This window comes from Haplochromis burtoni, unplaced genomic scaffold (assembly GCF_018398535.1).
Source record: "Haplochromis burtoni strain Fernald_Lab_line unplaced genomic scaffold, NCSU_Asbu1 Contig_3, whole genome shotgun sequence".
NCBI classification, from domain to species: Eukaryota; Metazoa; Chordata; class Actinopteri; order Cichliformes; family Cichlidae; genus Haplochromis; species Haplochromis burtoni.
Window position 1 is genome coordinate 4,844,578 of NW_024582364.1, and position 26,564 is coordinate 4,871,141.

Genomic DNA, 26,564 nt, shown 5'->3' on the forward strand with positions numbered 1-26,564 from the left:
TACAGAGAGAAAACTCTCAGAAAGACCGGGACGTGGAGCAGCCTCATGGGCCACCTAACCACACAAGCCCCACTGAGCTAATCAACAAAAGACATATGGGGCTACTCTAAAAGCTTTGGCTTTGATGTCTTTACTCTACATCCATGATGAATACACAGAGCAGGAACGTCTTTCTTTAAAAGTTCACTTGCAAAAATCAAATTTGAGTTTCTTAAAGTTCGACTTCATTTAGTAAAAAGCCAACGTTTGGGCAATGATTTGTCATAAAAATCTAACAACGTTATCTGATTATTCTATATAGGCCATAAAGTCTCATTTACAATTTATACAGTTTATAGAATTATTTGGGGGGGGGGAAACACTGAAATCAGTCTATAAAACCCTTCACTGCTCATTGTATTAAAACAAAAAAGGCAGATTTGCTTTGCGTCTTAGATAGAAGTGGGTTGGATACATCACGAAATAATCACTAAATGCTAACAATCTGTACAGAACATGTTTATAACAAATGGCCTCATTTCAATCCAGAAATTATATGAATTCAAAGGATATTTAAAGGAATTTAAAGGAAACTCTTGGTCTCAAACATGCTCAATCCAGTATATCATGACTTTTTCAATGTTCTAATAAGTATATAATTACTTTAATATATAATTACTCACTCCATTAGTACATTACCTATAATAGAATCAAAAACTATATGCATGTACAGTACTTATGTCTTCATATTCTGTCAGAAAAAGCAGGAATTGAGGTGAAATGATTTATTGAAACGTGTGTGTGGTCATGGAAATAGAGTGTATAAGGCTCAAAAGGGAATATTTTGGTATGAACAGGTGGACATACCAAAAAATATTACTTTCAAGTATTCTTCAGCACAGCCTGAACTCTCTTAGGCAGATTTCTTGTAATTTCTTTAAGTAGTCTGAATGTCCTTTAGAAACCCGGAGAAACTATTCCTTCAAAGCTCTTCTTTGGATCTTGGCTGCCTTTTGTTCTGTTCTCTGTCACGATGATCCCACACTGTTTCAGCAATGTTAAGATCTGGGCTCTCGGTAGGCTAATCCACGAGTAACAGTATTTCCATTGTGTGTGTCTGTGTTTTTGTATCCAGGTATACTTTTACTGCACTGGCAGTGTGTTTGCCATCATTTCTGTACTGCGGGCTCAAGACTTTTGCACTTTACTGTATATTTCATCGTGAAGAAACAGAAATATGCAAACAGAAAACTAACATTTGTTAAGTTTTGTATGGAAAGGTTGCTCAGTCTCCTACTTTAGTCCAGACAGAACTTTAAAATATATTTCATGTATTTGCTCTGTTTTTTCAGCCCCACCCAGGGGCTGCATCAGCATCATGAATAATGATGCTGGTGATACAGTTATCTGAGTTTACATTTATGAACATTTGCAGGTTAATATTAGCTTTTACCATTAAGCCCTATTGTGCCTAATAACAGGCGTACGCAGCCTATGAACACTCAGTCCTGCTAGTGAAAGAAATGGTCTGTTTTCTTTTATTAATCAAAATCTGCATTGTTCTGTCAAGGCATTATTGGCATCTTTAGTTCTTGTCAATAATTTCAATTGTCCCCGAGTTCAGATTGCTTGGAGCCGCTGACATGTATGACAAATGAGAGAAAAAGTAGTGCTTATTTTGGTGCTTGTTTTATTGCAGTGTCACCCATCATCATCAGAGGTTAATACTTTCTATTTATTATCTGTCTGTAACAAATCAGCTGCTTCACTGGCTTGGCGACCTGGTCAGATAACACGGTTTCTAAGAGGGAAACAGTAGCTGAGCAAGCTTATAAAGTTTCTGCATGACGAACAGCTCATTTAGTTTTAAGGCGAAGCAAAACAAAGACCTCGGAGTAGGTAATAGCAGGCAGCTGAAGGTTACTGAGCACTTCTGTAAGGTTTATCATGTCGAACAAGTAGATTGTACACAGTACTGACAAGCTGAAGAATGAATCCCTTATGAAGGGAGGAAGAGAGAATCTATGACTGCCACTCTACTTCACTTTAGACGCTTCAATGAATTTCAGAAACGAGCTAATGAGAATGATCACATCGGTGCATACTGAATGTGGTGAGTATTAAGTCTAACTTGTTTATTCCCCGTACCATATGTTCTTTTCAAATGTGCTCAGTGCTTGGATCATTTTTTCAGTCCGACTTTAAAGTTTAAAGAACCGACTTTTCTCAGTTCAACATGAGAGAAGAGGACAGATTTTGTTTAATTTTCACACACGCACCAGGAGGGAGACAGAGCGCCTACAACCATTACCATTCCTTCAAGTGAAGATTTCCGTTTGTTTGTTTTTTTAGCTTCATAACTGAATATACAGATTTGGAAGGTTATGGGAAGAGAAAAATAAAGGAAGCATCTGACCACTTCTGTTTGAGAACATGTCAAAGGCTGGTGAGCGTTATTATTTGTGGCTGTTTATTGCTGGGAAAAAGGCAGGACTAATCAGTTCAACATCAGAAGACTGAGGAAACCAGCAAATACTCACATCTGAGAAGTGGAGACCAGAGAGGTTTTGCTAGAGTGCTAGAATTTGACGATAAGTAAGTAGTTAAGTAAACACAATCAACTTTCAGCTTTCATAAAATCACGAGTAGTAGCTTCACTGGGCATGCCTTATAAGTACCACACAATGAACATTTGCTATGAAAGAGAGATTGGGTAGGGTTGTCAGGGTGTCTCCTCTTGTTTAGCAAGGACGACTGAATAGCTTAAAAAGCCTTGAGTAATGACCACTGAAGCAGACAAGTCAGCAGAGCCCGAGGAAGAGATACCGGGTAATCTTTTACTTACAGCTGTGGCTCTTAAGCTTTCCTTCTTCTCTCCATGCCCTCTTGACATATTAGCTGTAACTGCAAATGCAAAATTTTTGTGCCTGTTTGCTGTCAAACTTTCAACCCTCAGCAGCTGCACTGAAGCCAGCTGGTGAGAGAAAATTAGCAAAAACCCACGTACTAAGACTATGTCCCTCCGGGAAACAGAGACGGCATGAGGAGGATAGTAAGAACATTACCCCACAGTACAAAAATGAAAAGTATGCAAGGATGGCCACATTTTATAACAACCTTACCAAAGACTTGTTTATAGCTGCTCAGTGAAATAACAAAAATGGCTTTTCAGTCTGACCGTTGCCACAATCGAGTCTTGGTCCTGTAGTCTTTGAGTTTTAACTCTTCAGTCTCTGTTTTCCACACGCAAAACTGTGCACAGAACAGTCACAACATTAAAATCACTGACAGCTGAATTAAATCCCATTTATAATCTTGTAACAGTGCAATGTTCTGGTTGTTGACATTCATCAGCAAGCGAAACACTGATGCAGACCAAGCACCCGCACCAAACGCTGCAACACCGCTGCGTGACAGAAGGTGCTTTCCCACTGCACACCACAATTTGCAAAAACTAATTAGGACTGCCTCAAGAAACAAAACAAAAGAGCTCAAGGCATTTACTCAGAAATTTCCGTTATGATGAAGCCTGCAAACTATACGACTGTTATGGCAAAAACCACGACAGTTGCTTTGTTCAATACTGAAATCAGAGGTATTCAACATCATTACACACAGGCTACCTCACATTAATAATCAGTGGAAGGTAAAATTGTAATTCAAATAAAAATTTGATTAATTGCACAGCCGTAAATAGGACCAGAAGGATCTGCTGCCAGCATGCAGCGCTGACAGGTAACAGCTGTTTCAACCACGTGTGGGTGTATTTGCTTTAATGTTGAGGCTGATTTAGTATAAAATCCAATATGTTTTGGAGGAAACACTGTTGCTCTTGGTCCCACAATACAGTGTTTACAATTTTGAAATATTAAGCTTAGATTAAGATTATATATATTGGTGTCAATATAGAAAAAAATCTATGATGTCACATGAATAATGTCTTTTTTACTGTTTCAATATTTTTATTATGTTTTTTGTTTTCTTGTAAAAAAAAAAAAAAAAGTTAACCACATGTTTTGATTTGTGGGGAGAAAAAAAATATTCTGTCAACCCATAAGATTTTCACACTTCAATATGAAGCTTTAGCTAAATTTAAAAAAAAAAAGATAAAGGTATTTATGAACCTTAGTCCTATATGAATCAAAGGTGTAAACATATGGTATTAAGCACATATGTGTTATCCCCGCCTCAGTCCAGGGGGATTTAACATCGAGGAAATTTGTAAAATACAACCCCAGATATGAGATATGTGACCGATTTTCCTTTGATGTATTCAGCAGTGCTGCACTCTTCTCTTTGATTTCAGACATATGGTCATTTTCTCACTTTGGACAGCAACGGTAAAATAAGAATCCAAAAATGAACATCCCTGATACCCCAGTAGCTAGTTATTCTTGCACGTACGCATGCACGGCTCAAAATAGTAAGTAACGAACAAAAGCTGGCTCGCAATTCAGAGTGTGATGACAGTTATGAACAACAGGGAGATGCATCTCCAGGAGGAGACAGTAAGAAGGATGCAAGGTTAACTGACAATTCTTCATGGGTGGCAGCTGCACTGCAGGAGTCTCAGTGGTATACAACTGAGAAAACTGTTACCTCTGTTAACAGGTACTGAGATTTTAAGACTTTTTTAACAAGAAAGGCGGTCCATGGTCTGAGTTTGGATGTGTGAAAACGCCACTTTGAGATAGAGTGGGGAGGATGAGGGTGGAAAATTAATTTGAGGCATCTATCGAGACACAAGTGCAACACTAAAACGAATGCAGTTTTCAGGACATATGGATGTAAATGTGTCATTTGGTCTGAAATGATAAAATGAAAATGTTTGGAAGGAGGACTTGGATTTATGAGTGAACACAGAAGTAGGAATGAAAAGAAAATAAACCATAATAAATAATCATGACATGCTTTGCAGATATTTGTGTTATTTGGTAGCTTCAAAATGTCTCCGGTACTTTAGTGTGTCATCTGTGGTGAGTGCAGCCAGCGAAGGCTGGTGCTGATTGGACCCCCTCTGGGTCTTGGTGTGCAATGGCTAGTGAAATGTTTGCAACACATACTGTCCTGAATTTGCTGATTGAACCTCTTACTCAGTCTCACCGTGGAGAAGGGGATCAAAGGTTTCAAAGGGCTAGAATTCGCAGTAGGAGAGGTATTTTGCAGAGACCTGTGGTGCCGTCATCAGATTGAGCAAAGAAAAAATAGCACAAGTTGTGGCAGACGCATGTGCATGTTTCTCGGCATAAGAAAATGCACGTGAGGTAGATTGCATCAGTAAGATAAGTGTCACAATAAGACATTTTGTGATTTGGGAACACCTAAACAAGTGAATGCAACAATGAGCGTTGACTGTCTACATGTAATTTTCTCCAATTTCTTCTCAGAGATTTAGGAGGAAGGAAAATGAGTTTCATATTAATTCTCCTCTGAGTGGGGACATGACAGCTCACAGACAAGAAGATGCAAAACAGCCACTATAGCCATTTAAACTGTCATTAAACTTCAGCGAGTCATTTGGTCATGCTGTGCAGTGAGTAAGCTTTTGACAAATAAGGCAGGATTTCTTTTACACATTCCTAGTCACACAACCAGTCCTCCTGAGAATCTGCTCTACATTTTAAGACTTGTGCTCATGGGTCCGTCTGCCACCATAGGCTCTTAAACAATTTTTAATAGGGAACATCTACAAAAAAAACTGTGCAAATACCAGTTTCACAATTACTAACAATGCCTGTCTATATTTATCCACCACCTTATATTAGTGTCATGTTTGCCTCCAGAAGGCGAGGTACAGAATTAGCTGTGATTTAAAATAAAGAGACAAGCTGTATCCCCCAACATGCAACACTACATCAGCTTCACTCTCTCCACTGTCAGCCTGAACCAGATACACAGAGCAGCACTGATATGTCTCAGACTTTATTAATCCTGATAAGAGAATCAATAGAGCTCTATTGTAGAAACAGCTGCCCTGATTTTGATTTGTGTTGACTAGGATGGTACATTATGTGCTAACAGGATGTCGCCTATGTGAGAATGAACACACACTCACTGGGAGGAGGTGAATTTACAAGAACAATATGAGCGATTCACTGAATAATTAAAGTTGTGCTCTGGGTGAACAGAGAAAGCATACAGGTCACACATTTTTTATTTATCTTCCAAAACTAATACTTCAGCACTAGTGCCACTCTTCAGTACTGCTTTGGACTGCTTGTTTTGCCTGAGGCTTGATAGAGAGCACATCATATAGTCGTTAGAAAGCACACCGTATCTAACAACTGTGGCCGAATGGTGGCGATTTTCATTTCATGTAAACCAGAGGAACGAATAAATGCGCTGCAAGAAAAAAAACATGAACAGAGGAAAGTTTAAAAATGCATAAATGCTCTTAAGTCACTCTGCGCAGACATTAATATTTATACAAGCCAGATGAAATGGAAAAGAATTTATAGCTACTTACCTGAACTGCCCCGCTAAGCCTCTTAAACTTCTAATTTTTGCAAAAGAATCGCAACATTTTTACTTTACACTTGCTCAGCTGCTCATTTGAAAGCACCACAGAAAACCTACACGGTTTCAAGCAAGATGTGGCATTTATATCTTGTACTGTTCAACAACTGGGAGTACAAACCGCAAGGGATTCTCCTTAAAATATCCTGGGTCATTCATTTCTAATATGCAGGCTTGTATAGAAGCATGAAATACCTGGCTCTTGGATATATGCTGGGCAAATGGCTGCTGTTAGGCATGTGGTCAAAGTGATTGGCTTAAAACACATCTTGTTTGGCTTCAGTTTGCAAATTGCTGCGCTGCATTTTCACAGTTCTTTTTTTTTTTTTTTGCATTGTTTTAATTAACACCTGCTCATGGGATGTTAGGGCCTACTTCTATTCTTAGTCTGACCTATTTTGTGGTTTAAAATTTGTATTTTTTTTCCTGAATGCAAATGAGGGCTGCTAATGTGACCTAGGAGGATGAGAATAATCACCTACATTGTCTCTGGTGTCACATCACTTTGCTGTGAAAACACGCAGAATCCTGCAGTTAAGCTATCAGTTGTGAAGAGTTTTGTAATGGCCTCCCTGCTGTGTCGAACCGCAATCTATTAAATATTCTGCTTTGGCTTCTTTAATAGTCTGACTTAAAACAATGCATTTATTGTTGCATGTTTGACATCCTAAAAAACTGAAAGTCTATTTCCTGATTTGACAGGAAGAAGAAAAAAAGATTTGTTTACACAGCTAAGATAATCCAAGCATTTCAAAGCGTATTAGCTGCACATGTCACATGTCAGATCTGTGTTAAAAATATAACAATCCATGTAATTACAAATGTTGGTGACAGTGAAAGAATAAAACCTGTAATCTCTGCTGTCACAAGAACCAATCCCTGTAATTAACTTACTCATCAACTTTTTCGCGCAAGGGTGAAAAATCTGTCACCTCCTCTATCTAATTTCTGAACTGCACATATGTTTGAGACAAACATTCAAACAATATTTTATTTACTGTTTGATTGCTGTATTCATTCACTCCTGGGTGATGCAGGAAACTGCAGCTGTACAGTTCTTTGTACTTCTCCTATTATCTAACAGGAAACTCTTCACACAGTTCAGTCAGTATATTACAGCCTCAATATCTAAACCTGAGCCTGATAAAAATGTAATATTGACTCACCAGGGTGCTATCTAAACCTTCACTGGACAAGGTGTCTCAATGCTTTTCGGTATGCTTTTCACACTGGTGGATCAAACCAACAGGCGTGTTCAGCTAATACTAAGCAGCAGCAGAGCAAAGTTGAATCAAAGGTGATCAGACAGCAGTTGATTGTGGGTGTGTATCAGAGGTTTGGTGGGTAATGACACTACACCTGAGTCTATTACAGAGATAACAGTAGTGTTAAATGAAAAGTCCAGATTTGGACACTCTGGACACTCACACTTGGTGCAGGTCGGTTATTTTGTGAAATGAATGGTGCTGTTTTCTTGGCAACAAGTTCATCAGCCTTATGACTAATGCAGGAGTTACATAAGGTGACAGTGCTGGGTGGCGGAGTTGTGATATGCTGTTCTCAGCTCTTAGCTAAACTGTTGGCTGACACAGATTAGTTTGGAAACTGCTCAGCCTGTCAAGCCAGCAGATTAAAACCATCCTCTTAGCGTATTGTTGAAATCAGAAGCAAAATGAAAAGTATTATTCTGAAATCCCACACCCACCCTCCCCCCAAAGAAATTGACCAGATAAGTCATTTCCGCAAGCTCTTATGAACTAGAGTTGCATTTTGGAGATAAGTAGCCTACAGGAGCTGTGTTAATATCTGAGTGATCCAGGGTGACACGCAGGTAGGGACGGGGTGGGCACCTAAAAATTGTATCATGATATTTCAAAGACATCTGCAAGAATTATATTTCTGATGATGTAGAGAAATAATCCTCAACAATGTTTTATCTGAGATTGCAGCTTGCCTGCAGCACTGTTTATTTGTGCAAACAAAATAATGGACATTTTCTGTCCTTCATTTCCAATGAGCTGCTGTCATCGATGACAGACGATCTCATTCAAAGTGTGCTTCTACTGAAACAAGGTGCCCCCAGCAGCAGAAATATCACAGTGCAATAGTAGTGGCACAGCATTATATTCAGTGATGCAGCATAAGACAAATGTAAGTGTAAAAGGAGCCTGGTTAGTGGTTTCAGTGGAAATTTTGGTGGTTTGCATTTGGATTGTGGGGACACACAGTTATTTGATACTTTTAAGCAATTATTAAAGTAACTTGTAACTAATCAGCAACCAGCACAATAAAACTGAAGCTGAAAACATTTTCTACCTGGGATGTTGTTACTTAGGTCAAACAATTTGCTTAATGTCCTGTTTTTCCACCATTTCAATTGACATCATATTATTACATATACTTGCCCAAAAAATATGAAGCAGCACTGGTGATTTCTACCATTTGTGCTTCCTGTCATAGGGAGTGAGGCTCGCGAGTGCTACAATGATGCTCAGTTATACCATTTTTGGGCCTCCTTGCATTTCATGGTGTGTTTTCACATCAAGTGATGAAAAATACTTTGCTAAGTATTGTGCTTTGATGGAAGATGTTCAAATATCTCCCTTTTTACTAAATGTCTGGGTGTGTCTTGTTGTTTTGCGCAATAAGGAATTTGCACAATAACCATTGCTATAGCAGTGATATCACAATATGACACTTTTTACACATAAAAGTTTTGTATATTATGCTGTTTTATATTGTATGATACAGCCCAAGTGGAAGGCGTCCATAGAGTCCATTGTTTGGTCACACCAGACAAATCTCAAACCCCAGTCTAACTGTTAGAAGTCGAGCATGTGAATACTGAACACCTGTTTAAGATAAGGAGATTTTTAAAGAAAGCAGGCTAGTATTAAGGTCCAATGTTTAGTAGACCCATCCATCCACCGCAACCTCCTCCCAATGGAGGCTTTCATTGTTTCATATCCTCTCTTATTTTGGACACTAGACGGTGCTGCTATGATAACAGTTATACAATAGTTCTAATGGGCAGTCAGTCTCAATTTTACAGCAGATCACCTTGCTCGCTCTCTCGCACACACACTCTCTCTCTCTGCTGATACTGGAACACCAGTGCAATGCCAAATTGTCCAGCTGTCTATTGGAACAAACAAAATTCCCCCTCCAGTAAAATCAAACCAAGAGATGCCCTCACATACATGTAAGTAGCTTACAGAAGCAGAGATTTGAGCCATCTTAGGTGTATTTGCCCTTTAAGTGAAAAGCACACACGCACATTCTTAAGCAGCTGTTCCTGTAACAGGAGGTTTAATAATGATCACTGATTCGCTGTCTATGCCGCTTTACTTGTGAACACAGGGGGGGTACTAATAATAAGCCTGTGGAAAAATTATCTAATTAGGGTAGAAATGAAAATTCATAAGACGGTGGGCTAAATGAGAGATCATTAAGCTGCTGGATTTGTTTGTTATGGCTTATATTAACGGGCGGTTGTTTGCAGCACAAATCATTTTTTTTCATGAAGTCTTGCTGTAATTAACGCACTTGCTAATGTTGCGCTCTTTTGCTTTGCGCTATTTCTTTTTCCACAACTGTCTAAATAATTTTCCACAAAATGCTCCACAGTTTCCCACACGTTAAGGAACTTTTTTCCACGATGGAAAGACTTACTCGTTGTGTTGTACTTCACCCCATTAATGTACTCAGGGCAAGGTCTTTCTACAATCCTGCCAGTGCTGCTCCGTGGCCAGCAGGTTCCAATCTCATCGGTTGTGGCATTGCAATATAAACCTTTTAGGGGGGAAACATAATAAAATAAAATAAAATAAAAGATAAAGGTCGACGCTTAGCTTTCTATTTTTAAGATGTAACAGCAAAACATCTCAATACTGAGGAAGGAGAATGAAGCAATTCCGCCTTACCATCAGTGCTCAGCAATGACAATGAAGCATTTGCCAAAAAAGTGTCCTGGAAAGCCTCTATTAAACTACAATTTAGGTCCCCGAGCTCTCCAAATATGATCTCATAAACAGTAGCATCCATAGTGCGAGCCGCCACTTTTGGTCTGAATAATGTGCAAGTCCGAGAGGAGATAGGCACACTGCCGTGCCCAGCCGTGTTCGTGGGCATGTGAATCGGTGCAACCGTAATGACAAGTAGAGAGCCCGGCGCGCCTTCTGGAGAGCGCGCGCCTGGCCAATCAGAGCCGCGGATCCGCTCATCCCTCCACGTGAAAGACAGCCGTCACACCGCACTGACCGGATCATGAGCCTTGTTACTCTGACATTTCACACCTGCTACCCACCTGTCATGTTTATTTATGAGGGAAAAGTCGCTGCGTTTGAAATGCAAAGTAGCGTGTGTGGGAGAGATTTAGAATGAAATGTACAGCCAGGTTACCTGTTGTTGCGAGTGAAACTTGAATGGAAGGGAAAGAAACAGAACAGAACAGAAAGCAGCAAGAAGAATACTGGGTTCAGTTATTGGTTTTATATTTGTATCATAGAGCCCTTTTTTCTGTATGCAAATAGAAAACGGACGTTTTCAGGGCAGGAAGCTGAAAAGCTGATTGTATGTCGTACAATAATTAGACTCGGTGATGACGTCGGCTCCTTTGGCTTTTGTTTCTGAATAGCACTTTAAGGACACAACTCTGTCGGTACTCTTTAAGATGATGCAGAGCTTAATCTGGAATGTTTGGACATAACCAAGTTTAATTTTTGCTTTGGATTGCTGTTATCATTTCCTGTTTTACTTTGAAATCTGTAATTCTTATGTGTTTTTGCTTTACTTTTTCCATTATTGTCTTCACCTTGTAATATAAAGCACCTTGAGGAGATGTTGTGATTTGGCACTATATAAATACAACTAATTGAAGATTGAATTCAACTGAATTAAGTTGAACTGATTTGTTTTCTGTCACTTTTGCACACCATCCTTAACCTATTATGTAATGGAGTCACTATAAGGCAGTATACTTAAACCTGACTCTCCAACTAGATGCTTGTACTCCTTATACTCAAGCCTTCTAGTAATTTCTTGGTTCTTTTCTCTCCGTTTTTTTTTTTTTTTTTGGCTTTATCTGCATGCAAAAGGACATACAAGCTCCCCGACCTATGCTTCAGCCAGAACCCCTTCAAGTTTGTTTTCATTGTTGTGTCCACAGATTTTCAGAATACGTGCCCTTTCTGCTTTCCCCTTGTCTCTTCTGGTTATCTTGTGTTTGACCCTTGCTGTGATCATTAATCTTTGGATTTTTGGACTTTTTCTTGCCCCTGGTGTCCTGGATTTGGGTTGTCTCCTCCTGTAAATCGTTACGAGGTTACCCGAGGACTGTGAAAGAACCAAATGTGCTTCTAGTAGCAGAAAAGCTGTATCTCTGGCATTAAAGTCTGACACTTGGAAGCCAACCACCCACCTCAGCAGAGGGTTTTTGTGAACGTATCTTGTCAGCTCCAAATGTGCACCTGATACATTTTTCCCATTCACAAAAACCGGAAGCATTTAAACAAATGCCATGGTGCAGTAGAGGGTAGTCTCTTTGAAGACTGAGGAAAGTACAAACTAAATAAAAAATACTACTGTGTACCTTCAGAGTGTGTACACTCACAACTGTTTATTTTTCATGAAACAGAGCCCGATTTTGCACTTTTGTACATTGAGTAGTTTTTCTGTAAAAAGGTGAAAATAATTATGACCACAATGGCACTGATCATGCAGACCAACACTCCCTGCCAGGTTTACAGTTTTGAGTACCCTTTGAGTGAAAGTACAGTTCATTCCACAAATGAGTGACTCAAAATACTGAATGCTTCTTATTAAAGATGTGGTCTGTTTTGCTTTAAACAGTCATTTTTTATTTATTGTTATTTTTTTCGACAATTTTGATGTTTTAATTACTGCAACGTAAAAGTGAGATTCACGCAGCTCTATTCCCAATAATTTCTGCTAACTATGGGGCAAAACAAAACAAAATAAACTGTATCAATAATAAAATCTCAAGGCTTACATTATTTGATTAAATCTTCCAGTTTCTCATAAATTCTGGAGCTGCAAATATAACACGACGAAAAATTCTAATGTTTTGTCTCAAACTTTGATTCAGATTAATGAAAAGTGTCTAGACTGCAAATGTGACTCATAACAGAGTTTAATATCTTGGCTGTTTACTGTTAAATGTGAGACGTGACCTTTTCACCAGCGAGAGGCTTTCTGTCTAAGCTCCCTCTTAGCTTCCACATGCAGAACTCCATGTCACTTTACGCTCCAGTCATGCAGTCATAGATCGGATTGTTGGGTTGACCTGGCCATGTGATGAACACTGTTGTAATTACCCAGCTATAAATAGTGCACCAAAAAGTTAATTAATTCTCCCACAGCATCCACTCTGTGTTATACTGCTTCCAGGTATGGGAAGGCAAAAAAGCACTTTAGGTTGAAGAAAAGAAAACATCTTTCATTGTTTGATTCTCGGGATATCTGAGATTATTAGCTTTGTGAATAGCTTTAGAACAAATTTCTTCCATTTGTCACCTGGAGAACAAAATGCTTCCAATCATTAACGTAATGTCAATAAAGAAGTCGCTGTCTCCTTGTAACTTACCTAATCTATTTTTTCCTGGTCGTAAGTGAAAAACAGATGAAAGCCTCTCTGCTGCTCACACAGAAAACACTTTCCTTCAACAAAAAGAAACCAAGCTTAGAAGACATCAAACCTGGCTCAAAGTGAAAATTTCATTACTGGATCCTAAAAAAACCCAATGCAAGTTCCCTTTTTTTTTCCACTGAATTTTCCAGCCAATCTAGGGTAAAAAAAATTTAAAAAAAACAAAAAGCAAACTGCACCACAAAACTGCTGAAGCCACAGTTTAAACTTTAATCAGTGAATTTTCCTTCAGGTACAATGAAATCGTAGCAAATGAAATTTAACAATGATTGTCAGATGTAGCCCACAGATTGATTTGACCACTGAAATGACCTAAAACTTTTGCAGCAACACACAACCTAATGTTTAGTTCTCAGATTGGTCGAAATATGCGCCCATGTGTTCATAAGACATTTTTCACTTCCTGATTTCTTCGTTTTTGTATATTTGTAACACTTTAATGTTTCTTTAAACAAACCTTGATTTTAAGAAAAGCTCCTCTGAGTATGAATGCAGAAGGCAGTTTTTTAAACTATGATTCCATTTATTTTTTCATTTATTAAGGGAAAAAAATAACATTCAAACCTACCTGGCACTGTGTGAAAATTATCCAGGAATAGAGAAAGAACTCGAAAGGCCAGCCTGTCAAAATTACTTCGAGGGGACATCAACAAAGGTGGTCACAAAAAAAACCCAGAATAAGATCTAAAGAACTGCAGGCCTCACTTTAGGTCAGTTAAGGTCAAAGTTTGTAATTCAGCAATAAGATAGAAACTGAGCAAAAATGGCATCCATGGGAGAATTCCGAGAAAACCACAGCTGACCAAAAAGGAGCAATCTTGTCTCGCATTTGATGATCCTTGAGATTTTTTAGAAAGTATTCTGTGAATTGTAAAGTCTGAGCAAAAAATATTTTTTCACAGCAGTGGACTGTGTCTTATTAAGTTGCTGGGCTGGCAGAACAGCTCCAGTGTGATTTCTAGAAGTCTCTGAATCTCTGTTTTAGCGGTGAAACAAAAAGATATTTCCTCATTTGTGTTTTAATGATGCTGGAAAGCATTTTGTTCAGAGGGGTTCAACAAGGATAAGAGCCGGCCGTGACCGCGAAGGCCAAATCATATGATTTACAACACTGACATATTCATCAAGTCATCTGGTGACCTTCCATGCCCTGTGGATTGGGGTATTGTCACTTTGGAAGAAAACACTCCCCTCAGGATAAAACCTTTCATAATAGGTTAGAGGTGACCAATTAGAGTTCCTTTGTATTGATTTTGACTGACCTCCCTGCAAAGAGGACATGAGCCCAAACAATGCCAGCAAAATACCCTGCACAGCATAACCAGAGCCCTTCACTCTTGGCCAAAAGATCTGATTTTTTTTTTTAACATAATTTTTCAGCTGCCTTTTGACTTCAGTTATTTAAATGTTTTGACCTGATTAATGCCGATATTTTACAAAAAGCATCAAGTAAATTTGTTTTGGTCTTAAAACTTAATGCTCACAATTTTTCAGTGGAAAATCAGAAGAAAATGAATCTGCTTTAAGAACATATATAAATGTGATGCATATATTTCACCGCACCAGATTTGTGATGGAATGAAAAACTTTTTTCTGCTTGCATGCCATTTCATTATATATAATCATCCTCATGATTTCAGCACTTTTTTGTTTGAACAACAGTGTGTTCACTTTGAGCTCAGATGAGGGACATTTCATCACGGTTGCGCGGCCCCATACTTGCATCTCTGAGCCTCAGATCTGGGAGCCCGAGTACCTCAGGACCCAAAGGCATTTAAACCTAACCCCACATAACTCAAGCACACATTCTGATTTCTAAAAGCTTGTTGACTCTTATGTGGGACTTCTCTTTGCTATCCTTAGCCTAAGGGTACTTGATGACTCAGGGTTTCATTTGGTAATATAAGTAGATAAGATGCAAGTTTCATCTGCCTCAGGATGACTAATCAGATATGCCGTATCAGAGTTCCCTATATTACTTGAAATTCTCTTTGTCAGTTACTCTGAGTCTAATTGACCTGTTTCTAAAGACTGCAGCCTATACAGCTGAGCTATTCTGCACAAAAATGGTCTCCTTTGCTTTGCAAAGACAGAACCAAACTCCTAAGAAAGCTATGATATGTTGGCTAAATATGCACAAGAGTAGCTCGGAGCAAGGACATACAAGAGAGCAACCAACCGCAGAGAGAAAACTGTAGGGGGGAGGACACAAAGTGCACTTCAGAGCACCTCGATGATCTTCCAGGTTAAAAACAACTGCACACAACAAAAAATTATACCGGATAAAAGCAACAAAAAAGGTCAAAGCAATAACTTTTGGTGAAAAATACAGAAAGCCAATGGATACTATAGAGGGCAGTGACACTTTTTGACTGATTTTAACATGACACCGTACATTATCGAAGGGCTTAATGATAATGAGCAAGGCTGAGAAACTTTGCATGGCTGCAGGGTGGAGTATGAGCTACTTACTGCACTCTATGAAATGACAGCTGCCAAAGAAATACCCTTGTGAGCGGTGTTATAGGCCTCACAGCATGAAACCATCTGACAGCTCAGCTAAGCAGTCACATCCTGATTCCTGCTAAGGTGGCATAAGTGATAAGCCCTGCTCATTGTAGCCATTTAACTCCCAGACCATTTGGCTGTGGATGTGAGCGGTCGAGTCCACTTTGTTGATTCCCTGCTGCCGCCAGCTATGACACACTCCTCTAAGTATCACACACAAAAAACCCCACTAGAACGGCAGGCTGATTGATGCTCCGTCTGAAGTGAGTGACCGCGCCAACATGAAGCAGCGGTTAAACACTCCATTTCATTTCTGTTTAAACACACTTTCATGTTTAAATACCATAAGTGACCTCTTCGGGGGCAGAGGGAGGCAACCGCACTGCAATTAATATTCCAAACGAAATGAGCTGTTGTCAGCGGCGTCTTTGTAAATAACTGCCTACATTTCTCTGCGAGCTCGGCTTCCAAGAGCGAGTCACGATGAATGCAGTGCCTTATCACAGGCAGAGAACTTCCTATGCATTATGAAGGCTGCATGGAAATCCCACATCTTTTCAACGTGGCTTGCAAAAACAGATCATTACAGTGGGCTGAGTTCAAACCGTGATGCTGCTGTCGCACTGTAGATAAACACGCAGCTTTGTATTACTGACGCTGGCTTTGTGTGTCATGTCACTTTGTCGTACTGCAAATCGTTCACCCACCACCCTGTGAGTAGGAACACAGGTTTTAATGTTTGGAACAGAAGCTGAAAAACAACATGTTGCCTATATTAACTTTAAGAAGGGATTAGATGATCCGATTCCACTGAGCACCTGCATAATGATAGTTGATGCGTAATATAATTAGTGAGATGATCACAGAGAGTAGCTAGTAGTTTTGTGCCATTCATTTTTATTGGAGCGCTTATAAAGGCATCAAGGACAATTTTGTGACATTAAGACAATTTGAATATAATTAAGGGAATAGAAGATTCAAGCGAAACTGGCGTGTTGCATGAATTGCGATGGTATAAATGTCAGTGTGGGTGTTTTTATGTCTGCTTTTGGGAATGAATTCTTAGGGTTCGGGGAGGGGGGATGCTAAAAACAGCACACTGAAGGAGTTTCACAGTCACTAAAAACAAACCCAAAAGAAAAAAAATCTAGTGAAGAGAAATTAGCTTGAGGCTGTTCTCTGTATAGAACAAAACAGGTAAAAAGAGAGCGAGAGAGAGAGAGAGAGAGAGAGAGAGAGAGAGAGGGGAAAGAAAAGCAGAGGTGCGTTACTTTCCTATAAGAGGCTCTATAATGAGACCATGAGATGTGGGTGGTTAGTGAATACCCCTCCAGCTTTTGAACAAACACTCGCACTAAAGTTCAACCGAAGCCTGGACTTTTTATCCTGATAGATGTGTTTGTCTTGTTTGCTTATTTGTCGATGTGTGTGCGTTTGCATGTAGTTTCCCTCTTATCTACTGTGAAGAGAATCCAATTCAGAGTGTGTGTACCCCCCAACACTGAGCTAAAGCTAAGGATCTGAAATGACTCCTAGTAGTTTGGACTCTAAAGTGTGAGTTATTGAGGCATAGATGAGAGAAGACTTTTCAGCTGCAGCCTTTGTTTTTCTTTGTTTTTAAATCTTTAGTCTCAAAGCATGTAATTTCCTCCCTGAGCTTTATAAAGAGTGGTGCTACCTGAATATATCTATTTTGGCTGTCACAGCTTGAATTCTTTGTCAAATAAATTTTCCCAAATCACCGCTATCAGAGAACACAGATATACAATTAAGGCCTGTTCTCAGACAGCAGCGGTGGCAGCTGCATGCTGCGCATACTTAGGTCTCCCAAAAATATCAAATTCACGTATAATATTTTATGGACAATTTACACAGTGAATTATGCTCTTTGAAACATGACAGAGATGCTTCTATGATCTTGCTGAATTCTTCATCACTGAACACTGACGCAAATGAAGCCTGAGGGAAGGATTCGGCTCATTGTTTCTTTTTTTCATACACTCAACAAAAATATAAACGCAACACCTTTGTTACTGCTCCCATTCCCCATGGGATGGACGTAGAGACCTAAAATTCATTCCAGATACACAATATAACCATCCCTCCCAAACAGTGGTCACAAATCAGTCCAAATGTGTGGTAGTGGGCACATCTGCTATATTGAGATAATCCATCCCACCTCACAGGTGTGCCACATCAGGATGCTGATCTGACATCATGAGTAGTGCACAGGTGTACCTCAGACTGCCCACAACAAAAGGCCACCCTGGAATGTGCAGTTTTGTCTCACAGCAAAATGCCACAGATGCCACAAGCAATGAGGGAGCGTGCAATTGGCATGCTGACAGCAGGAATGTCAACCAGATCTGTCGCCCGTGCATTGAATGTTCATTTCTCAACCATAAGCCGTCTCCACAGGCGTTTCAGAGAATATGGCAGCACATCCAACCGGCCTCACAACCGCAGACCTCGTGTAACCACACCAGCCCAGGACCTCCACATCCAGCAGGTTCACCTCCAAGATCGTCTGAGACCAGCCACCCAGACAGCTGCTGGAACAATTGGTTTGCACAACCAAACAATTTCTGCACAAACTGTCAGAAACCGTCTCAGGGACGCTCAACTGCATGCCCGTCGTCCTCATCGGGGTCTTGACCTGACTCCAGCTCGTCGCCGTAACAGACTTGTGTGGGCAAATGCTCACATTCGATGGCGTCTGGCACGTTGGAGAGGTGTGCGCTTCACGGATGAATCATGGTTCACATTGTTCAGGGCAGATGGCAGCTGAGAATGTCCCAGTTCTTGCATGGCCAGCATACTCACCAGACATGTCACCCATTGAGCATGTTCGGGATGTGCTTGACCGGCGTATACGACAGCGTGTACCAGTTCCCACGAATATCCAACAACCTCGCACAGCCATTGAAGTGGAGTGGACCAACATTCCACAGGCCACAATTGACAATCTGATAGACTCCATGCGACGATGTGTTGCACTGCATGAGGCAAATGGTGGTCACACCAGATACTGACCGGTTCTGGGTCCCCAGACCCCCAATAGCGCAAAAAACTGCACATTCCAGGGTGGCCTTTTGTTGTGGGCAGTCTGAGGTACACCTGTGCACTACTCATGATGTCAGATCAGCATCCTGATGTGGCACACCTGTGAGGTGGGATGGATTATCTCAATATAGCAGATGTGCCCACTACCACACATTTGGACTGATTTGTGACCACTGTTTGGGAGGGATGGTTATATTGTGTATCTGGAATGAATTTTAGGTCTCTACGTCCATCCCATGGGGAATGGGAGCAGTAACAAAGGTGTTGCGTTTATATTTTTGTTGAGTGTATAAAGGTTTGTCCTTTTAAGTTTCCTGGAATTGTTGAGATGTTGTTTCTGTGTGAGTCACTATATGATACATTATTTGACTGTACTTCAGACTACCTCCAACCTGGCAACCAGTTTTGACATACAACATTTGTTATAAAGCGTCTTCTTTCAAGCTCTTAATACTGCCATGACCTGGAAGACTGACTGTTAGATTTGTATTGTTGATTGTCATTTATGCTTAGAAATATTTACTCATATATGCTTAGAAGTGTATAATCATTTGTAGATTGAAAGAATGTCTCATCCTAGGAGGTCTGTAACGGCTCTGTGTAGCATGAAGGGGGAGTGCGTTCACTCCCTCTACAGAGTGTTCTGGCGTAGATCACACCTCCTAGGAGAGGTCGTATCTTCTCTTGCTGATATATGGTATAGCAAACACACGTATATCTGTTTAAGTATAAGAGCCTTTTGTTCAGATGGACCCGCTAGACTCCTGGCACCAGCTTTGGGGAGTCTTCACAGGGTCACATCTGGACCTCACACACACACACACACACACACACACACACACACACACACACACAAACACACACACACACACACACCACACACACACACACACACACAGTATTCTTTGTTCACATGTATACCTATGTAAGATGTCATATGTTAATGACCCTATGCATATTCATGTAACCACAATAAAAGGAGTGCTATGGGGAGCCTGGCTGAGAGTCTGACGGAGGTCAAGTGGTGGAACGACACTCGGCTCCAGGCAGGACTCCCTCATGCATGAGTAACATGAAGAACTTTGCCTACTCGTGTCTTGCTTTGCTGTGTAATTATATTGTCCTCAACGTTCCAGCGGATAGGTTCAAGCTACAAACCTATCACTGACAACCTACATAGACATACTACATGTGTCTGTAATGATATCTCCAAAAGACTCCACATAAAGTTTACTTATTAATTGTATGCTCTTTTTTTCCCTTGTAGTCCCCTCACCGTTGCAAAGGCTCTTCAAACAGAAATACATTCGCTTGTGAAAGGATGCCTTGAGGCCACATGTTCTTCTCTGACTTCACTTTCTCACATTTTTCCAGACACTCTATATTGTACGTTGCTCGAGTGGTCCACTTACTTTCAAGGTTAATTTAAATTGTGGTTTAAATGAGCCCAACTCACCGCTGCTCTGTTTGTGCTTTCTGAAAACTCAAAGCAACACCAACAGAACACCGTACCGCCTCAGATATGGTTCTCCCCTGAAGGAAAAACAAAGTAATTCTGTGCATGAAATAATTATTCAAACACAGTCTAAAAGAAAGGCTGGTAGAACAAATGAAACTTTGTTTAGTTTACAGACTACAACTTAATTCTTTGTAACTTTGCATTATTTTTGGGCGTTCTTTTCACACACATTTCTAGTTGTCTTTTTACACTGCAGGACGGAGTACAAGGCAATGCCGGGGTAAGCGTGAAAATACTTTTCTTCACCTGTAAAAAGATATGCATGACAATGAACAGACGATAAAATGCAGTTTGTGGAGAAATGCTTGTCCAGTTTAATAAGAAAAGTGTCACAATGGGAGGCTGCATGTGTGAGATGCTGGATCTACTCACAGAGGATAAAGAAAAAATGTTGATCTCAACCACTTATTATCCAGAGGCTGATTCCATCCATGATCCTCATCATATTATTGATGCTAGACTGGCACGCCCTGAGTGCCTTTGTGAAATTGCTTGACAAAAAGGACTGCCTTATGGGACCTTATTCCCACTGAATGCTTCGGTTTAACCTTGTGTGAAATGCATATGCTTCCGAGGCTCTTTTAGAACATACGTATTAGTGCCTTTTATAGTTTTCTACAAGTTCTACTAGTTTTAAATGTTACATGAGACATCTGTTTTAGAGACTTTTTAGGAAGCTCTCAGGAAGAACACAGTGTAATAGGAAAAACACACACACATTACCACAGTTTGAGATTCGCTTCAGCTAATGATGCCGCACAGCGTTCTTTTTGGTCCATGAAACTAAACGATTAACCTAGGCCACAAGAGCATTCTTGGTCCAACTTTTAAAGATTTGAAATGTCCCCCCTCATCTTGCTGCACAGTTTGAGGTGAAATTGTGTAATCATTCAAAATGTAAACATTTTCATTTAAAAGTTCTGCCAGACAGGAGAGCTCGTCTATAATAGTGCCCCCAATGTGAGTGAAAGCACTTCAAACACAATTATGGCAAAGCAGTAGTATGCAGTATGAAAAGCTGGGTTTCTCCACAAACTATACCCTGGGGACAGATCTTTTGAAGCGTCAAAAGTCTCAAGCAGTTTCTAAAGTCTCAAGCAGATCTAAAAGCCATAAGCCGAGGTTGTTTGATAGACGTATCATTTTATTTAAAGACTTAATGGCTTGGAACTTCTAACATTATGTTGTGTCCTTGTCAAAGGTCTTTGGAAAGTTTTCTTGATTTTATACTAATTTAATCTGAATGAATATTTGCACAAGGGACAATACGTGCATCACCAGTGAAGAGTGAATAACAAATATTAGCCACTAAGATGATCTCTTTGCAGTCCTTCTTTAGATAACCTCTGTGCATTTGTAACTAAAGAATGAAACTTCAGTTCATTGCATTAAACGATCGATATAAATCAAATGTGCACATATTGTGTTCATACATGTAAAAAGTGCATCAAATTTTATTATTTTTTTAATGTATAAAGTTGACAGACTCAGTGCATCCTCACTATTGTCAGAGCCTTTTCTGATCAATTAAGCTCAATTGTTTAGCTTTTTGGTCACTGCGGCACGGGTGTGGTCTCTGGCCCGCTGCAGAGGAGGGGTGGCACGGAGGCGGGGCTGAACAGGTGTTTGGGACGAGTGACTGATTGTGACTCTTCTTGTGTTTTCAGTGACAGTCGAGGAAGGAGAGTGGAGTGACCATTGAGCGGGAGTGTCTGTGTCCCTTGTGTTTAAGCTGAAACCACAGCAATAATAAAACAAGTGTGTGTCACCATACCCACAGTGTGTGTCCGTGTGTTGAGGCCCAGCAACGTCATTTGGATTTTGTGTGTCCTTCTTGCAGAGGTGGGAGGTTCAGTAGTAGAAGTACAAATACTTTGTTGCCGCACTTAAGTCGAATTTTTAGTATCTTTCACTGAGAATTTACTTTTCAGCCAACTTTTACTTTCACGCTCTAAATTTCCAAATATAATGTTATATCATTTATAGAATTACACTCATGGGTTCAAGTTGGCCAGAATGATCCAGAACAGTGTTTTTGCAGGTGTAAGTGAAGATGACATTGCAGTACTTTAGCATCTAGCTAACACTTCACTAATGTAGCAATAAAAAAGGAAGTAACATTTTTAAGTGGCAGGTATTTTCAACAGTTCAACAAATATCAGTAAACATACAAACTGTTTCTATGCAGTTTATTGCGCGGCATGTCTGTGAGCCAAATGTCCAGCTGCTGTATTTCCCATAGAAAGAAAATAATGTGAGATAACATCACTGCGAAATGGAGAAAGATGTAAGAGAGGCAGGGCAGGAGAGGATAAAAAGAGGTTATACTTAAAGGTAAGAGCAGCTCAGTGACATTTGATAAGGTGAAAATCTAAAGTTCATATGTAATGTCCTCATACATTTTAGAATTTTTTTGCAGATATTGGATCTACACATGATGTGTGGCTTAAGTTAAATTTTTCATATTATGAAAAGCTGAGCAAAACTAATTGAAATATACTAAATTTGTCTCCATTATGCAGTATTCATGAAAATACTGTGTGAGAGAGTTTGGTGCTAAGGTGTTTAGTTTGCAGTACAGGGGTCCGTTCTTCGTACCTCGCTTACTACATCCAAGATCAAATCATCGCGCCAACTTTGAGCTCACTATTCCGGTTCTCCAAACACACCTGTTGTTGACGATTAGTACAGCTGGATGAAGTAATGTGAGATCACTGGGTGGCTTAACAGGGGCTACGCATCGATAGTAGAAACATTGATCGGCAACCCTTTGATTGGTCGGCGAAAATGTCGAAGGAGCGCGCTCTGTATTTTTCGGCAGCAGAGCAAGAACTCTTGATTGAGGGATTTCAGGAGTTTCAGAGTTTAATTAAAATGCAAGGGAACACTGCAAAGGCTGCAAAAGCAAGGAGAGAGGGCTGGCAGAAAGTTGCCGACAAATTAAACTCGTAAGTAATTTAATAATAATAATAATAATAATGGATTGAATTTATATTGCGCTTTTCAAGGCACCCAAAGCGCTTTACAATGCCACTATTCATTCACTCTCACATTCACACACTGGTGGAAGCAGCTACGGTTGTAGCCACAGCTGCCCTGGGGCAGACTGACAGATGCCAGGCTGCCATATCGCGCCATCGGCCCCTCTGGCCAACACCAGTAGGCAGTAGGGTAAATTTATTATATTACATTATATCCTCTTTCACATTAGAGCCACAACAGGACCCACTAGAACATGAAGTAATTTACAATTACTACTCTGAACTGTGAATTACATCTGAAATAATCAAATACATGAAATAGAATGATTAATGGTACATTTCCCTTTTTTTAGGAAATGACCTGTATGTATCTGAATGAAATCAATAAAAGAATCAAATACTGCATTATCTTTAGTTACATTGATAATATTTATTTGTGGAAAAATATCGCTGTTGCTTTCGTGTAAATGAAGCGGACATACCTGAGTGGCCGCGATCTAATCCTGTTTACATAAAGTAAGCCTGCTCCCGAGCAGGTTTACGCTTACGGATCTGTTGCTATGACAGCAAGTCCCGGATGAGCTTCGGAGAACCGAACGATCCAAGATCACGCGAAATCGTCAACATTCAAATCCAGCTAACTTACTTAGCGAGGTACGAGGAACGGACCCCAGTGGTGAAGTTTACATTAATAAACTATGTTGGACTGGGACAGAGCAGCTGTGGTGTTCATGGTCAGTGTCATGGCTGTCCCTCCCCTCCCCTGGTTTTGCCAGCAGTTTCTTCCTATTAAAAGGAAGTTTTTCCTTCCCACTGTCGCTAACTGCTTGCTCATAGAGGGTCCTCTGATGGTTAGGGTTTTCTCTGTCTGTCTCTGCTGTTTTTGTGGGGTCTTTACCTTTGTAAGGTCTTTACTTGTATCTTCAGACAACAGTTGTTGTGATTTAGTGCTTTATAAACTGAACTGAATTAAATGGAATTGAATTTTATTGCTTCCACATCCAGCTCTCAAGACTGGTAGTGGACATTAGCATCAGGGTATCGGGTTTTGATATTATTTCTTGTAATTTGTATATAAAATTCATATTATTTGATTTTGCTGTTTGCCATTCCCCTGCTAAATTGGCCTGTTTTTCTTGCCTCTAAAGTAATAATGTAACCATGTAACCAAGCCCAAGGTTCCATAAGGGGAGAGCTGCCATTAACAACTGTAGCTGTTGAGTGCAATTGACTAACAGAGCTCCTCAGTTAAGTTGCATCATCAGAGGTATACAGGGTCAGGATCTGGATGTCAGTAGTTAAAGCTAACCACGCCCCCACCATTGGCTTAAATTAGTTTCTGTATTTCTTTTAGGATACAATTCTTAGAGTGTGGGACTCACATCATTATCACCAGTTAACCTATCCTAACCTAATTAACTACATGTGTTTGGATTGTGGGAGGAAGCCAGAGTAACCCAGAGAGAACCCACAAAGAATATGCAGTCTACCCACACAAATGCCCGGGGCAGATGATGGATTCAAACTCAAGATTTTCTTGCTGTGTTGCTACAGTGCTAACAACACCATCACGCTACCCAAGTTGTTTTAAAATCTGAGTTGTAATGCTTCAAATTTAGCATTAAGTTGCCATGTTTGGAGGAGAGGGTAAAGTTCTAAGCTAGATTACTTGGGAAGGTGTGTGTGTGATATGATTTAAAGCACTGCATTTTGAAACAGTCTACAATGCAAATAACAAATCAAAAACTGTCACTCAGTGCTCGTGATGCTGTGAAAGTAAAGACAACACTATGTAAATAAGGAATGATACAGAACATTTTTCAGTTCAACTTTTCATTATTCCACCACTGCTTCAACACAAAAACTGTCACTTACTAAATAAAACAAACACTAGAGCAACTGCAGTTTTTGGCATGTCTGTATTGGCTTCATGTTTCAGCTCATTCACACACTGGGGAAAAAAACATTGTTAAATCAATATTGCACGTACTTACTGAAGAAACTAATCAGTTGAAACTCAGAATAAGGCCAAACAGTATTATTAAGTTCACAAATTTAAGCCCTCATAATATTTAAACTGGTGGGTTATAAATGGGTGTATGTATTACCCTTATGCTTGTCATGAATAAGGAAATAATGTTTAGTTCTGCTGTAAAACTGAGTATTTTCATGTGGTGAATTTTGGAGATTCGGCACAATGACCACTTGAGGCCAACCTCAGGTGGTCATTAGACCTGGAGTTCCTGCTTGGTTTATAATATGGACACGAGCTGGGCACTGACTTTGCCTGCTTGGTTTTTATATTTCATTTGACATACTTAATGAAAAAATATTTAAGCGTCATTCTGGCTGTTTATAATAATCAAATTAGAGTTTTTAGACAAATCTATGTTAAGTACACAGATGTTCCTTTCTGACTAATTGGAGGAGCAATTTGGTGCAGCCAATCTGGAATATGAATTCTAGTAATTATGATAGTAATCACTAGAATATAGACTCCAAGATGTTTAGCCCAGAAATTGATATATATCAAATTATTTAACTAATCATATGCAGTCCAAGTGCCTGCCAGCACCAGCACCCAGACTCTGCAACATAAACTGGATTTACTGCAGCACTTTAATTAAGAACTGATTGACTCAAGCTGAGGTCGTCACCATCTGCATTCTGGATAATAGAGGTGGTACTTTTGGCACAACTGTCATATGACAGGCAAAGCAATTCTGCAATCCCTAAACCTTTGACCAGATGTCATTATTCGGGAGGTTTCTCTTTGCACCTCTCTCAAAATTGAAAGCACCAGGGCAAGGATTCTGAGACAGTCTAAAGAGGATTTCTAATAGAAGCCATCCTGGCTATTTGAGAGGCTGAATAAGTGGAAGAAAATACAGAAAAGCCTTTAGATCAGAGTTTAAGAGTCCACATCTTCTCAGTTTCTTTCATTACTGGGACTGTGAAACCCAAACTGATGTGTATATGCCTGTTTGTGTGCAATGCAGTAAAATCCTTTCCCTCCTGATTTTGTTGTTCTTAATTCCTTTCTTTTTTGGACCTTTGATTAATCAGTGTTCAGAGTACAAAGTGGTATTACCAGGCAGTACACTAAGCATGCAGACAGAGCCTTCAATCAAGTTACCCCTAGCACCCTCAGGGGGAATCAGACTATATGTTTCAATCCAATATCCTGTCTCCTTTATTCCTGATCCTCTGTAGTGATGTTTAATCTCTGTAATATATCAACAAGTCTGTGTGTGTGTGTGTGTGTGTGTGTGTGTGTGTGTGTGTGTGTGTGTGTGTGTGCGCGCTCTTTGCTTTTCTCACTTCACTTCAA

The 26,564-nt window shown here is 39.9% G+C and overlaps 1 protein-coding gene across 1 annotated transcript in view; it reads right to left on the reverse strand.

The window, feature by feature from the left end:
* The window catches only part of crhr2 (corticotropin releasing hormone receptor 2), a 41,067-nt gene extending 30,503 nt beyond the window's left edge, over nucleotides 1-10,564 (reverse strand). The window contains 2 exon segments of the mRNA NM_001286313.1: nucleotides 10,168-10,287; nucleotides 10,419-10,564. Coding sequence (NP_001273242.1) covers nucleotides 10,168-10,287; nucleotides 10,419-10,539 — 241 coding nt within the window. The 5' untranslated portion in view covers nucleotides 10,540-10,564.
* Nucleotides 10,565-26,564: the final 16,000 nt, after the last annotated feature.